The sequence below is a fragment of the Neophocaena asiaeorientalis genome, unplaced genomic scaffold (assembly GCF_003031525.2).
Source record: "Neophocaena asiaeorientalis asiaeorientalis breed wild unplaced genomic scaffold, Neophocaena_asiaeorientalis_V1.1 scaffold130, whole genome shotgun sequence".
In the NCBI taxonomy this organism is placed as follows: Eukaryota; Metazoa; Chordata; class Mammalia; order Artiodactyla; family Phocoenidae; genus Neophocaena; species Neophocaena asiaeorientalis.
Window position 1 is genome coordinate 11,114,010 of NW_020173397.1, and position 16,849 is coordinate 11,130,858.

The following is a 16,849-nucleotide window of genomic DNA, read 5'->3' on the forward strand; positions in this document are numbered from 1 at the left end:
GGGCAACAGCTCAGTGAACAAGTTTTGTCAAGGATGTGTGCTAAGAATTTCATTCTGCGAGTTCATAAAGGAAGCATGTTCCTGTAGCCAGTATTTTAGTTAACCGGAAAAAAAAATTCAAAATCAATTAAGCAAAAGTAGTTGAAATTAAGAATTAATTTGGGTGTAAATTCAAGGATGACACCACTACTGTCCTTAAGCTGAATGGCATGTTTGATCCAATCATGATACCCATTAATTTGCTTAAAAATAATATTTCAAAAATTAGTAAGTTTTAGGGGATGTTGTTGTGGGGTATGAATCACAAAGAATAGCCATCATCTCCCTAACTAGTATCTGATTTACAAAGCAGAAAATTATAACATTTCTAACAGGACGACATTTTAAATACACAATTATGTATACTTTGTTCATAAAATGTTCTATCATTTTAGAGAAATGAGTAAACTGTTTTAATGACATAAAATGAAATGAAAAACATCTATAAAAGCAAACAATACAGCAAATGAAAAGTAATTTTAAAAGCTACTGTAAAACCTTTTAAAGATTTACCTACTGAACATTAGGAACTTTTACCACAATTACATTTATGGGAATTTTATTTTTTTCAGAATCAAATTCTCAAAATAGTTCTGCGACATTTAGTATTTTTCCATTATTCTTGCCGCCTTTAAACACACCTTCACAAGCTGCTGAACATAATGCTTTTCTGACTTAATCAGAACCTCTCTCATGACCCAGGAACGTTCAGTAAATAATTATTAAGCTCCAGAGGTGGCTTTTGCTTAAGTTGATTTGCTTGAATGCTTATTTACTTAGGGACACAGCTTTTAGTATTGTTTTCAAATCTTATCACCTAACATTGAAAGTAAATGTTGAAGGAAATGGGGGAGTGGGAGGGGAGAGCTATGATCCATTTAGCATTTCTCCATTTTCGTATTTCTTTGAAAGTGCCAATTTCAAGCTTGTTCTACATTTCTATGCCAGACAGATGATTCTGATTTTGGATGTTTTGTTTTCCTCTCAAAGAGAAAAAAAAAAAAATCAATATGCAGAAATGCAAATGAGATGTTTATTAATGCAACTGTTACTACTCCACAGTTGGGGGGGGATGGGAGGGCAGGGGGGAGAAAGCAAAAAATCCAAAGTGTTTGCAATGGGGCAATTTTGACCAATGTCACTAAGCACGCTCATTTTCCTGAAGAAAACCCTTTTTTATTCATCACAAAGCTGGGCTGCAGTCTACCTAGTAATCATAAATCAAGCTCTGTTCTCACTCAGATTTTTCAAGCAGTCATTTTTTGGCATGATTAATTTAAGACCAACATTCCATTTCAAAAGAGAAGGCAGAGCTAATGGGCTAGCATTTCAATCCTGCCTCCCCCCACAAATTAGTCGTTATCCTTGTCATAGCCACCTACTAGAGGTTACAGCTGAAACCGATTAAAGCCACAGTCACAGAGTAACAGTTCCAGTATTTTTAACTCCGAATAGTACCTCCCCTTTCTCTGTCCTCCCCTTAAAAAACAAAAACAAAAAACAAAACTCCTGTCAAGTGGTCCCAGGATTATTTCCAGAATAAAACTTCACTTACAGATATAAGCTTTCAAAGGAACAAGGCATGAACATCTGAACTCTAAGCGCCTCCATCTTTTTTCCTTTAAGGTGTTCTGCAAGCCCTTGGTGAAGAGTGAAAGTCAAAGTTAGTTCTGGCACTGGCTGTGTCACTAGGGGTGGCTCCTGATAAGGCCCTGGAAACTCCAATCCAAACACAGCTCGTGCTACAACCGTGCCTGGTGTCTGTCTGAAACAGCAGACCTGTTTAATCCAGTACCTACTGTACCTGCAGGACAAAAATGCTGCCTCACCCTGCAACGGGGGCTTCGCCAGGACACAGGCACCACCAGAAATCCAACCCAGCAGCCAGGTGACACCTTGGGATGCTTACTTAGCCCTCCCGAGCACAGAAAGGTACCAGTGGAGGCTTGCAGTGGCTGCGCGTTACAGAGAATGTGAAACCTGAGGTAATTTCACATACCGGTGAATTTCTAACACTTAAAAGACCCACAGAACCCAGGAGGGTTGTGGGACAGCTTCTGCCCCTTCTCAACTGGGGAGACCTCTAGCATCAGCTCATCACACACCTCTAGCTGCTTTGCATCCATGCACAGGCATTTCTGGAACTGGAGCTTGATTACTGAACGTGCTCTCCTGCTGACAAGCTAGAGATCTGGACAACATTCCTTACCCTCAGATCCCAAGAATATACGGAGAGCTACCCTTGCCCAGTCCTGGTGGAAGTCAAACACAAGCTGCTTCAACTGTGGGCACTATCTTTTAGGACATCTTTAGGCCATACATCTGTGTATTCTTAGATAGTCATCTAATTAAATTCTGAACGTGCCGAAATAATAATACATGCTCTCAAAAGATGCTTTAAAATTGTGACATGACCTCAATATTATCAAATACTGATGCAGCTCCTACAGACTCAGCACACCAAAGATGTCCTGCCCACTTATGAAAATATGTCTGTTTCTCCCTACACACAATTCAGAGGTCAGAACAAAGACATCTGACATGGACTAGCTGTGTATCCTGGGCAAGTTACTTCACCTCTCTGTGCCTAAGAGTTTGTCTCCGAAGTACGTAGTTGGAAAACAGTGCAGTCTCTATAAGCCATAATCCAACTTGAATTTTATAATGTAATGAAATTATCTTTCTTTAATTTTCCTTTAATAATAGCAAATATCCAGCCAGGAGTCTCCGACAAGCTATTTCTAGCTCTTTTTATTCTTTGTTCATTTTTTCTTTTGTAGAATAAATATTTATGGAACACCTACTACGTCCCAGGCACTGTGCAAACTCTTGGAGTTTACAGTCCAGTGAGACAAATATATAATGAAATGTGGTAAATGCTACAAGGAGCTGGGAAAGCTTAAAATGTAAGGGTCAGAAAAGGTTTCCCTTAGGCAGGGGCCTCTGGGCATAGAAGTGAGTGGGGGTAGCAGTCGTGGGTTACGGCTGTGGAGCGGGGCACGGGAGAAGAGTCTTCTGAGCAGTGGTAATGACATGTGCAAGAATCCTGAAGTGGGGAGTTAGAAGGAAGATTCTTTGTGGCTGGAGGACAGAGAGTAAGGGAAATCATGGCGTCCGTGAGACTAAAGCAGTGGCTAGGACCAGACCATCAGGATCTGGGAGACCGGAGAAGAGTCACTGATTTTGTTCCAAGATGAACAGGAAACCATTGAGAGGTTGTAAGCAGGGAAGTGATGGGCTCAGATCAGAGTTTTTAGAAAGGTCCCTCTGGCGGCTGCTATATCGAGAACCACCTAGAGAAGGAGCAAGATTGGCTACTGCAATAGTCCTAGTAGGAGGTGATGATACTTTATGGGGGAGGGGGAGGGGAGAAGGGACAAGAGTGGAGAGAAGTGGATTAAAGTGGGTAGATTACTGGTAAAGCTAAAGACCAATAAATAGAAGGAATGGGGGTGGGGTGGGGAATCCAGGTCCCTGATGCAAATGATTGCATTCATTAACAATAGTTATTGAGGAGTTTCTACACACTCCGCATTGTGCTGGGTACTAGGGTTAACAGATGACTAAGATGCCACACTATTCCCCTTACTAACCTACTCCACACCTCACTTCTCCTGCCTCTAGCACAGTTTGGCATAAAAATCAAGAACACAGGTTCTGGACTTCCCTGGCAGCGCAGTGGTTAAGAATCTGCCTGCCAATGCAGGGGACATGGGTACAAGCCCTGGTCAAGGAAGATCCCATATGTCGCAGAGCAACTAAGCCCATGCGCCACAACTACTGAGCCTGTGCTCTAGAACCTGCAAGCCACAACTACCAAAGCCCACGTGCCTAGAGCCCATTCTCCACTACAAGAGAAGCCAATTGCAATGAGAAGCCTGTGCACCGGAATGGAGAGTAGCCCCCGCTCACCACAACTACAGAAAGTCTGCACACAGCAACAAAGACCCAACACAGCCATAAATAAATTAATTAATTAATTAATTAATTTAAAAAAAAAAAAAGAAGAACACAGGTTCTGGAGTCAACTTAGCCAGGTTCAAATCCCACCACTTACTCATTCTGTGACCTTGTGCAAATTTACTAAACTTTCCATGTCCCAGTTTTTTCACTTGAGAAAGGGGAAATGGTAAATGGCTATCCTGTAGGTTATTGTTAAAACTGAAGGAAACAATATATGTAACGTGTATGGCACAGTCTGACACACAGTAAGCTCTCAATTAAAAAACAGCTCTTACAATTATGATTGTAGTTGGAACTGTCTATTCTCGATGCACACTGACCAACCTACAGAACCAATGGAAATGCAACAGAGTGAAAAAAAAAACAAAAAGAAACTGGAAGATCAAAGAAAACAGAGAGGGAAGGAAATTACCATATCAGGACCTTAAAGGGATGATTTTTTTAAAAGACCAAGCTGGACTCTCTCCCACCTTGGACACTATTTGAAGCTGCATTAAGTTACAATGCACCCGGGGAAGTTTTACAACTGAAACCCTGATTTATTACATGCTTACACACAGGGAAAATCTGTACCCTCTGTGGGCTCTCAAACGTTGATCACGAAACCAATGGAATCAATTCCAGCCATTCCAGCAGGGACAGAATGTCGTGGCAAATGCTCTCCTGGCGTGTCCCGCCAATGACATCGCCTGACATTTTGTCCTGGACAATCTACCACCCCAAGGAGGCTAACCGTTGACCATTTACATAAGTGTTCAAGTAAAATTACCTTTAAGGGGCACATGTTCAACTTATTCATGGTACTTCAGAAATATCTATATTATGCTAATGTTCTTGGGGGATCTCCCTGAACACAGCAATGAAATACCCACTGGCAAATGGAATAAAGGTTGACTTACACATCTGACACCATCTACAAAATTCATAAAACATTACATACATTTCCACGATACTGCCCCTCAAGTAGTCATGCAATTATTCAACACATGTCTTCTGAGGGGCAGGAACCATGTTTGGTTTACTACTGTATCCCTAGAACCTAGTAGAATAAATAGTCCATGGTTCAGGAATAAAGACGCAGACGTAGAGAATCGACTTGAGGACACAGGGAGGGGGAAGGGTAAGCTGGGACGAAGTGAGAGAGTGGCACGGACATATATACACTACCAATGTAAAATAGATAGCTAGTGGGAAGTAGCCACATGGCACAGGGAGATCAGCTCGGTGCTTTGTGACCACCTAGAGGGGTGGGATAGGGAGGGTGGGAGGGAGACGCAAGAGGGAGGAGATATGGGGATATACGTGTATGTATAGCTGATTCACTTCGTTATAAAGCAGCAACTAACACACCATTGTAAAGCAATTATACTCCAATAAAGATGTTTAAAAAAAAAAAGCCCATGGTTGATGTTCATATGTTTAAAATGGATTAATCTATAATGTGTAAGCAACTCTCTTGTTCACATTTGTACTATTCAGATATGTATCCTAAGTGCATATACATATATAAATCCACATGTATAAACACACACATATATACATAAATGCATATATACACCGAAACCCTAAATTTAAACACAAACTAAGAATTGGTAGCAGAGAAAAAAGAAAGATACTATTTTTTAACACGAAACGCTGAGTGCAGAACAGAAATATTAACTGTACCCCAATACAATTCAAATCTTAATTACTACTCCTAGCCCCAAATTCCAGCAAATCAACTAGAGTCATCAGAATTCTTACTGACCTTTTTCAAAGACAACCTTAACTAAAATGGAACTTAAAACTATCAAATATCCAAGTGACAGCCAACTTTTTCTTTGTTTTTTTTTGGTCTAAATTTGGGCCTCAATCTTTTTTGAAGGAAAAATTCAATCACTATGTTGAACATGTTAGAGAAGAGATAAGAGGTTTTACTTGTTATCCTGTCCAAACTCAGCTGAAGAAAAGTAGAACCACTGTTTTATCACAGTCAGAATTCTTCTTGTTTTATTTGGGTATCAAATGTTTTATTGCCCCCAAAGCACATCACTTTCGTATATCTTTCCTTCTGATAGTTATTGCTCTTTTCAATAAACTACTTCTACTCACCACCCTCACAATAGTTAACATTTGAGGACTTAATACATGCCAAGGACTATACTGACCCATGAACTACGCCCCTACATACAATTTAGGAAGCACCTACCCTTCATGTTTTACTGTGATCCCAGCCAATGGTTCCCAAACCTATATCCCTATCTTAAGCACCTGGGGACATTTCTCCCCACTCCATCTCCTTAAAATCAACTCAGGAGCATTTAAAAATACAAATGTCAAGAATCTTGACATCAATGACTGAGACTCTCCAAAGGCATCGTTTTGAATTCCATATTTTTAAAAAAATTCTCATAAAGGACTATTGTGAAGTAAGGCCTGGGAACCACTATTATACAACATAATATACATAATTATATATAATATATTCTATGTAAAGTATCTCTCCAAGAGTGACAGAAAAACACCCAAGAATGTAAGTTCCCTTTATTTGTTGAATAAAGAAGTCTTTACTTGAATAGTTCGATATATTAAAGTGTTCACTTGGAGTTTCAATGGATATGCTTTGAATGTTGAGTGAAAGCCTTGATTCACCAGTATCATGAAAGTGATTACAAAACTCACAAACTACTCTCCAGAGGAACAAACACGTCCCCTCTTTTCCCCACATGCCATCGTGTTCACGCTCTGGAAAAAGATGCCACCGAAAGGCCCTTTTACTCAAACATTTATTGATGCACGCAGCATTTGCGAGACATCTCTCAAGTGCTGTGGGGAAGATAAACAGGAAGATGCAAGAGGCTCTGCTTCTCTGGGGTGAGCCCCAGAGAAACCCCAAACTCACGTACACAGGCCCATGGTAAGAGGGAGGAGGAAGGACAGAATGGCTGCTCCAGGGGCTCCTTCCCAGGGGAGCTCCTTCCCACCTTTCAGATGAGGTCTCACAGGTTTTCTGTTTCTTCCCTAGGGAGGGCTTCCCCTGCCCCCTATCCTACCTAAAGCAGGAACACCCACTTCTGCTATTTACTCTCCCAGTAAATGTTTTTTTCTTTCTTTTATAGCACTTACTCCAACTTCTAATCATTTTATTTGTTTGTCTTTCATCCTTGAGGGCAGGGTTCTTCCTTTGTATTTATTTCATTCTCGGTGCCTGGGATAAAGTAAGTGCTCAATAAATTTTTGCTAGATGGATGGATGGGTGGGTGGGTGGATGGATGGATGGATGGATAAATGGATGGAAGAATGGATGGATGAGTGACAAAATGAAAAAGATCAGGTAATGAAGGAGCTATGAAATATAATTTGATGATGGCATTTAATTAATTAGGAAGTCAATAGGTATAAGTGGGACTCACAATTGTATACTTTTCATTTGGAAGCTTTTAGTTGCTGAACACAACTCACTTTTATGGATAAAGTATTAGGATACAGAGTTACAAGGAACTGGCAACCCAGCAGTTCTAATTTGAACCCCTCACAGCATGACTGAGGGCAATTTTTAATGACTACTTACCTGCAGAAATAAGTGTTCAGTACCACTCAATAACGTTTACCTCTTTCACCCTGTTTCTTCTTCTTTTTTTTTTTTTCTACTACCAGGAGAAGATCTCCCTGTAACAATGATGGTACAGCACCTTCTGAAAGACAGCTCATTGTACCTGGCTCACAAAGAAGCCCTTTAAGGTTGAAAAGGAAAATGCAGACAAGACCAAGATGACCCCATGTAAACTTAATCTAGGCTCATGTCAACATTATGAAAGAAATGTTAGATGCTTATACAAATATCCAGAAGAAAAAAATAATGTTTTTTTTTAAACTGTTTAGAAAACTCTGTCCTGAGAATACAGATATAATCTACAAAGAGACATCTCAAATGCTGTCAAAGTAAATCTCTGAGCAATTAATGAAGGGAGAAATAGATGAAATGATAGCTTGGTCTTTCATAAATAATCAATACGAGAGATTAGTTCCTTCCCTTGAGCTCTCTGATATTATCTGTTAGAGTTCACTTCAAAACAAATACTTGCTCTGCATTAAAGGCCATTCAGGAGCTGTCTCTTTGTTCTCTATAAATGGCAGCAGGGTATTTTCAATAAGCAGACCACAATCTACAAAATAAGCCAAGTTTGTGAGACTACACAAACTTGAGGAGGGAAACACTGATTTGAGATTATGCCACTTTGATGGCATTTCCTCAAAGGAGAAATTTAGTAAAAATGCAATTACTTTCCTTATCTAAGTAAATATATAGGAAAAGATAATGCTGTTGTCATGCGGTGGGGGGCGGGGTGCACAAAGTTACACTACGACTTTATAAGAAGTGAAATTTTCGCCTTCAGGACTTTTCACTTATTTAAAAAGAAAAATGTGGACTTGTCTTTTACTGTAGTAACTCCTTTTTTAAAAGTAATTAAAGCCTGAAGAGCAAATAAGCACATAGGGTGTGTCTGCCATCCTCCTAACAGTGTTGAGGACATAAGCAGGAGAGTTCAACCCCATCGTCATCAACAAAGACATCAGTTTCGTCCTTCTTCCAAGCAAGAGTCAAGATACTGAAGTATTTTAAAGCAACACAATATTCAGCTATTAGAAGTGGCCTCCACAGACCACCTTAGCTGAGGTCCTGGCTACAAAGCAGGTAAATCCATCCCTCCCCAGCTTCCCTCTCTGAGACACCGAGGCATCAGCAGCTCAAAGAACCACCTAATCCTTTATTGTCCAAGGGGGAACTGGAAAAGGGATGAAAATAAAGAAGAAGGGTACTCTGTCAGTTAGACTTTCTATTCCATTCATGTAAATCCCATATTTGTATTCCAAAAACTGAGCTGAAGGTACAGACAGACTGTTTCTCATGGAAAATCACAGTGCTATGGTGGAAGGTGCTACGAAAGTGTGTCAGGTGTGAAAGCTCTCATTTGTACAACATGTGGTAAGAATCCAGGGCAGCGACTTTGGCCTGTGAGCAGAAAACCTCTGAGAGGTCCACTATTTCATAAATAAGTAAACAACTGATAAGTCTCTCTTAACAGACGTAAACTTAGCACCGTTTTTCAACTGGAGACAGCATAGTGTGGTGGTGTACTGTAGACACACACATACCCCATGCACTATGTAAGCTCAGGAAAGGTCTAGAGATACTTGTGAATAACATATTCATTCATAGTGAAGAACTAAAAGCTAAGATGTTGATGGCGATCTGAAACTTCTTCTGATAGTGGACAACTTCCAATGCTTTTTCAATGACTGTCTTAGCTACAGACAAAATTGCTAGCCCAGGGAACCTTCAGCTCTGACTCGATGTGTCAGTTACGTTTTTAATTTGTATTTTTACTATATAAACATACTCAGAAGTCAAGCAGGAAATAGTGTATTTAAATAAGCAAAAGTATAACAAATCAAACCTCTCTGTGTTCAGAAGATCACCATAGGTTAAATTTATGTCCATAATCAAGTTTCCCAAACTTCTAAAGCATCTCAATACTCACTCTTATATTAATGACATCCTGTTTCAGTTATGCTGAGCAAATAGGATTTGAAATGAGAAAAATGATATTTGCACAGAAATCCTTCCTGTCTGTTGATTAAATCTAATCAATCATCATAAACTTGATACACATTAGCATTCTGAATCTAATTTACACACTAGGGAGTCCTATAATCAAAGCGTATATTTATGTTGATAGTAAAATGTTAAAGTAACCAATATTTTAAATTAATAGCCTCTGTAGTTTCAAGTAATACTGCTATGCAGTAACATAAAAATGAAATCTTTGCTTGAAAAAATTAAGCTATATGTTCTTAAAAAATAAAAAATAGTGCCTAACCAAAACTACCTAATTCTCACTTTGACATTTACCAAGTATTTATTACCTGCCAGCTATTACAGATGAGGCTGGTGATGGAGCTGCAGAGAATCACCACCACTCCCATTCAAGCTTATTAAGCTCCTCATATCAAACAATGCTGGCTCATTTTTTAAAAATATGGACAAAATCATGAGTAAAAGATAGAAAAATAGAAAGATTTTTATTAAAACTCATTCATTCAACAAATATTTATTGAGCACCTACTACTTTCCAGGCACTACTCAACATGCTTGAGGTACATCAATAATATATCATAGCCCTTAAACTCTGAAGACAGAAATGTTTTGGAGTAACTCTGAATGCTCAAATCATTTATTAATTTAAACAGACAATTTGGAAGTTGCATGAATTTGCCATCTTTACGTGCCATCCACAATGATATTCCCATTAATAAGGACATCTGCTTTCTAATACTGGATTAAGGATCAACGCGTTCTCATTTCCTAGTGTGCCAGGCAGGGAATTTGAAAATCTGAAAATCTGAAAAAATGAGATTGTGTCTCTGCCTCTTTAAAAAAAAAAAGAGGGGGGAAGAGAAAAGACAGAGAATTCATCATATCATCACACTGATAACTGTACCTTTATTTTATCTCTTTTTATTTAAATAAAGAAACAGGGACAAGGAGTGAGGTAACTTGCCTAGAGTCAAGATGTTGATGAGCTGCAGATCTAGGGTTTGAAACTCCAGGGCCCACACGCCTCTCGCTAGGGTTCTCTGTGCCAAGTTTCTGTGAGCCACTCAACAATCACAGAAGCAAACTAATTCTAAAATTAGAACCTTGCAATGGAGCCACCTCTTTAGTGGTCTGTTCCCCACACCCCACACTAGAGTCTGAATTCCATGAAGGCATAAACCATGCCTGTTTAGTTCACCTCTTCATTCTTTAACCAGGCACAATTCCAGACCCAGAGAAAGAACCCAGTAACTATTTGTCAATGGGTTAAATGATTAATGAATCGACCATGGTGCTTTTTCTGGTCACTTCTGACTGTAATCTACCTTTACAAAAAAACAAAAACAGGAATGAAGCAGGCTTCCCTGAATATTTATACCAAGCATTGAGTTAAATTAATGGCATTCACTAGAAATGTAAAGAAACACATAATGTTTACTCTCAAATAACTTAATCTAGTTGAAAAAAAGGGGAGAAAATGTGAAATATCAGCACAATTTCTACTTTTTAATGGGAGAAGTAAGGAAGTACTCAGAAAAGAAAGAATTACTCAAAAAGGCTTTCGATGGGAAACAAGGCCTTTGGAGATTGGGGTAGCATGACAAACTTCCTTTGGCAAAGATGGTAAATCGTGAGCAAAGTTTCTCAAAGTGTGGGATACAGGATGGTCTCAAATGGAGACACACAGACTCCACATTCAATGACCACGGAATTACACAGTGAGAAAGGTCCTTTCCAATTTCTTTCATCCCAGGAAAAGTGTCTTTTTGATGCTAATGTGTCTTCAATCTCGAAACACTTGCCTTTTGTAACAAAAACAGCTCAGATCTCATACTCAGGCCCTTCTAGACCACACACCTAGTCAGGATCTAACAGTTTTCTTCCAATTTCATTATATTTATTTTACACATATATCCATCTGTCGTTGCCATTTACTATAGCATTTCCTTTAAATATATTTTTTTAATTTATTTAAGCTTCCATATGGAATATGGGGGCAAAGGTCATGAAGTTAGTATGAGCATGGCTCAAATTTGGGAACCCTGATTGAGAGAAATGAAGAATGTGTCAGAATCCTTCAGTGGAAACAAGATTAAACACAGCCCAGAAATAGTGGCTACTCTATTGCAGTGAGAAGCGAACAGCTACAAAGAATTCCAGTCTGATAAAGAAAATCATCTAGGGCTCTGAAATCATAGTACGTGGGCCTAGCCCTAATCACTTCCTAACTGTGGAAAGTGAACATGACTGACAGATATGATTCCATACAGGAAAACTAGGGGCCAGGCCAGTAGGACCGAGAATATCACAATGGAAGTGACGCCATGATTGTTGATAGTGCCTGTAAACAAGACCTCCGTCCAGAAAAAAAAAAAGGCAAGGCTGTTAGAACAAAATGTTAGGCATGCTGTATTTCAATATATAATGACCTCTCCTCTCACACTGTGAAGGTCACTTCTGCCTGTGTTATCTCCTGGGGCACAAATATAGCTTATAGCCCAGTTTTGTTTTGGTTTGCCTTTTTTCTTATTTCATAATAAAGTACCAGAGGAGACTCCCAGTAGAGTTGTTGGAGTTTTTTTTTTCCCTAGCTGTATAATATTTTTATACACTAGATGGAGCCAACTTTATAATGCTTTGGGATTCACATACAGGTTTGTGCTGGACATGAAAAAAATGCATACAAAAAGTTATGGGGACAGCCATGTACCACCTAAATATATTTTAATTTAAATTTTGAAGATCAAAGTTTTAATTTTAAAGATCAAAAGGTCCCATCATTTTACCACCCTGCAAATGTTCCATAACTCCTAAGCCCAAATTAATATCAAACTATCAATAATGCTGTAAAAACGTTTGAAATATGATCATCTTATAGTTCACTGGCACTTTTAACTTTGGTTTAACATGGGTTTATTATAGTGTTTTAAACTGACAATTTCAAAAAATATTTCTTTTCCTTTGCTTTGGGAGAAATGGAAGCAATTTATAAATGCAATAAGCATGAGTCTCTCATCAGACCCATGAAGTAAAGACTACCTCTAGGGTAGGTGGGATCAGAGCAAAGAGAGTGGCAGGTATAGAGAGAATATAGAAAACAGTCACCAGCATGGAGTGAAACGGCCAAGGCACTTGCAAGAGGACGGCTGATCTCCAGGACCAGGGAAGGTCCACTGCCCAAAGACAAGAATATACCTCTAACTTGGAGCCAGGATGGGGCAGCAGGGAAGTAAGGCGAAGGTTACGCTGATGATTCTCTCCTGTCAGTCATGGTAACTCAATGCCTTTTCACTGAATCCTATCCTTTAAAATCGTGGTTCTCAAACGGCACAGTCTTGTCCTCAGGGGACATGTGACAATGTCTGGAGCCATTTCTGGTTGTTACAGACGGGGAGGCCGGTGCTACTGGCATCTAGAGGCAGAGACCAGGGTGCTGTTAAACACCTTACAAGGCCTAGCACGCCCCTCACAATAAAGACTACCCAGCCCCAAATGTTTAATAGCGCTGCGCGTGAGAAACTCTATTTTAAAGTAAGCAGCTCTCCCATACAGGAGACAGAGTAGTTCTAACTCACTGTAAGTGTTAAATAAATAAGCAAAAACTTCAGTGTGTCTACCAGACAGCTTTTAAAGTCGGTGGGACACAGTACACTGGCATACTTGAGTTACATATGCCACAGTATTTTGTCAACGTGAAAAAATTATGTTGAGTGATTAAAGCCACAGCACAGAGGGTAAGGATTAAGGAGGAATAGATCAATAAATTGAAGATTATGGACACAATGGATTAAGTACACAACAGTGAAAATGAATAAACTACAGCTATATGCCTCTACATGTTTCAAATCAAAAACAATGCTGAAAAAGGCAAGTCACACAGAATACTGCCATATGGCTCCACTGTTTATATCCAAGTCTAGTTTAGACATGCAGTCATAGATAGCAACACTGAACCGTAATGAAAAGCAAGGGAGTGATGAGCGTAAAATTCAGGGTGGTGGTGAACTCAGTTGGGGGTAGGATACAGAGGAGGATGTAATCAAAGGTGAGGCTTCTAGAGTATTTTATATCTCAGGATGAATAGTGGGGACATGGTTATTCATCTTATTGTTCTTTACTTAACTGATAGGTTTTAGGTGCTCTTCTATGTGTATATTTCACATTTTTTTTGAAGGATTAAAAAGGAGTATAAGGACAGTGAAGATATAGAGATAACAAGCATAGCCCACTCATTAAGGATAATTTTGACCTATCTGGCTAAGGTACCATCAGGTCAGAGGTATCTCTCACTCTCCTTTGCCCTTAACCCTCCACTGTCTGGTCACTTATCATATGTTACCTGTCAACACCACACTGCATCTCCTCTGCCCTCACAGTTATTCTGCCATGATCCAGCTCTGGCCTGGACTGCTAAGTTGCTCTCCCCACTCCCTGCAGTACATCCTAAACCTACCACTAGATAACTCTTCCTAAAGCATGGCTTTGCTGCTTTCATGCTACTACTTTATTTTTTTTTTCTGTTTTTATTGGAGTATAGTTGATTTACAATGCTGTGTTAGTTTCTGCTGTACAGCAACGTGAATCATTTATACATATATCCACTTTTTTAGATTCTTTTCCCCTATAGGTCATTACAGAGTATTAAGAGTTCCCTGTGCTATACAGCAGGTCCGTATTAGTTATCTACTTTATATATAGTAGTGTGTATATGTCAATCCCAAATCTCCCAATTTTTCCCTCCCCCACTTTTCGCCCTGGTAACCATAAGTTTGTTTTCTACATCTGTGACTCTGTTTCTGTTTTGTAGATAAGTTCATTTGTACCTTTCTTTAGATTCCACATATAAGTGCTATATCATAGGATATCTGTCTTTGTCTGACTTACCTCACCTAGTATGATGATCTCTAGGTTCATCCATGTTGCTGCAAAAGGCAGTATTTCATTTTCCATGCTACTACTTTACTAAAATTAATGGTTTATCAGCACAGAATGAATGAATTTCAAATGTCTTATTTAGACTGGCAATCAAGGCCAACTTATCTTTCTAGTCTCAACGATTGTAACTAGTGCAAACATTACAAACAACATACAGTAGTCCCCCACCTCTTATCCACGGAAGATACTTTCCAAGACCCCTAATGGATGAGTAGTACTGAACTCTATATATATTATGCTTTTTCCTACGCATACGTATCTAGGATAAAGTTCAATTTATAAATCACGCACAGTAAGAGAATATCTGAATCACCCGCATCACTATTCTTGCACTCTGGGGCCATCAGTAAGTAAAATAAGGGCTACTTGAACACGACAGTCAATCTGATAACCTAGATGGCTACTAAGTTACTAACAGACTGGATATGCTGGACAAAGGGATGATTCACGTCTGGGGCAGGACGGCACAGGACAGCGCGAGATTTCATCACACTACGCAGAATGGTGTGCAACTGAAAACTTCTGAATTGTTTATTTCTGGAATTTTCCATTTAATATTTTTGGATGGTGGTGGACTATGGATAACTAAATCTGTGGATAACAGGGAACTACTGCACGCATCCTCTAACCCCAGCTGTATGCTCTTGATTAAATTGTTCCTCTTGCCTGGAATACCTGTCATGCACTCACCATCCCTTTCTACCAAGATCCTACACATTCTCCAGTAAAATGAAACAGAGGTTCGTTACTAAATGTTGGCGAGGAATAGTGCCACTGGAACACTCAGATGCTGCTGCTGTGGGTGTAAATTGGTACAAAGACTTTGGAAACGGTTTGTAGTATACACCAAAGCTGGACATATGCATGCTTTATAACCCAATAATTCCACTCTTTGGCACATAGCAAACAGAAATGTACATGCATGTTCACCAAAAAGCATATAGCAGTAATGTTCGTAACAGCACCGCTCGTAACAGTGCAAAACTGTAGGCAAACCAAATGCCCATCAACAGTAGAAGAGATAGTGATATAGTCACACAACAGAATATTCCATGGGAATAAACTATTGCCACATATGACAAACAGGGATGAATCTCACATACATAATGTTGGGCAAAGGAATCCAGACATGGCAGTACAGGCTGTAGTGTTCCATTTGTATAAAGTTAAATAACACCCAGACAGCATTAATCTATGTTAGAAGTCAGGATGGTGATTATACCCGGGGAAGGGTTGACTAGCAGAAGGTGCAAGGATGCTAGTAATGGTCTGTCTCATAGACTGGATTACTCCATGAAAATTCATCAGGCAGTACACATAAGATGTGTATACTTTTCTATAGGAATGTTATACTTTGATTAAAAGTTTACTAAAAAACATTTTAATAATCGACCCATTCTTCAAAATTATATTAATACCTTGACAAACCTTCCTCACTTTAACAAAAATCATCCATGATCCCAGCTAGATGCCTTTTTTCCTCTGTCTAGATTTCCATGATACAAATGTAATGTTCCCTTTTATTTTTTTGTGCATGTTTACCAAAGTTGACTGTTACGCCACTGAGCATATAGACCAGTACTTTCTTTTCTGATTTCCTATAAAGCACTGACTTCTAGTAGCTAATCAAAAGATACTTATGGGATTTTAATGACATGCATTGCCCCTTTCAAAACAAGTCCACATTTCTCTCTCAGTGTGTTGGGTACACGCTGTCATTCTTTTTTAAAAATATTGTTCTTAATTTATATAACATTAAAATTCACCTTTTTGCTGTACAGTTCTAGAGGTTTTGAAATGCATAAATTCATGTAACCACCACCACAATCAAGATACAGAACAGTTCCATCATTTCAAACACTCCTTAGGCTGCCCCTGGGGAGTCAAAACATCACCCAACCCCATGCCCCAGAAATCACCTATTTTTCTATTCCTATAGTTTTGTCTTTTCCAGAACGTCATATAAATGGGATCATTTAATACAGAGACTTTTGAGTCTGGCTCCTTTCTCTTAGCAAGTACATTTGAGATCAATCCATGTTGCAGCAGGTGTCGGTACCTATTTGCAAATTAATATTCCATTGTATAGACGAACCATGGCTTATTTATCCTTTCACCAGTGGAAGGACATTTGGGCTGTCTCCAGTTTTTGATGATGGTGATTAAAGCTGCTACACTTTTTTTTAAAGACATTTTTTTAAAAAAAATAGTATTTGCAAACGACTTACTAAAGGTCATACATTTACCAGTGATGAAAAGAAACGGTATACACTCGTAAAAAACTCTGGGAAAATAGGAGTCAACAATTTTTCCCCTTATGTCAATGAACCCAGC

General features: G+C 39.1%; 1 protein-coding gene across 8 annotated transcripts in view; it reads right to left on the reverse strand.

Moving 5' to 3' along the window:
- Nucleotides 1–16,849, reverse strand: part of MITF (melanocyte inducing transcription factor) — a 226,408-nt gene that overhangs the window by 99,287 nt on the left and 110,272 nt on the right. Inside the window, exon 1 of one of the 8 annotated variants that reach the window (XM_024747052.1) lies at nucleotides 1,595–1,705. The exons of 6 other annotated variants lie outside the window; for them this stretch is intronic. In XM_024747052.1, the coding sequence (XP_024602820.1) occupies nucleotides 1,595–1,650 (56 nt within the window). In that variant the 5' untranslated portion in view covers nucleotides 1,651–1,705. Of the gene's footprint in view, nucleotides 1–1,594; nucleotides 1,706–16,849 lie in introns of those variants that run through there. One more of the 8 variants, XM_024747053.1, reaches the window with a different exon arrangement.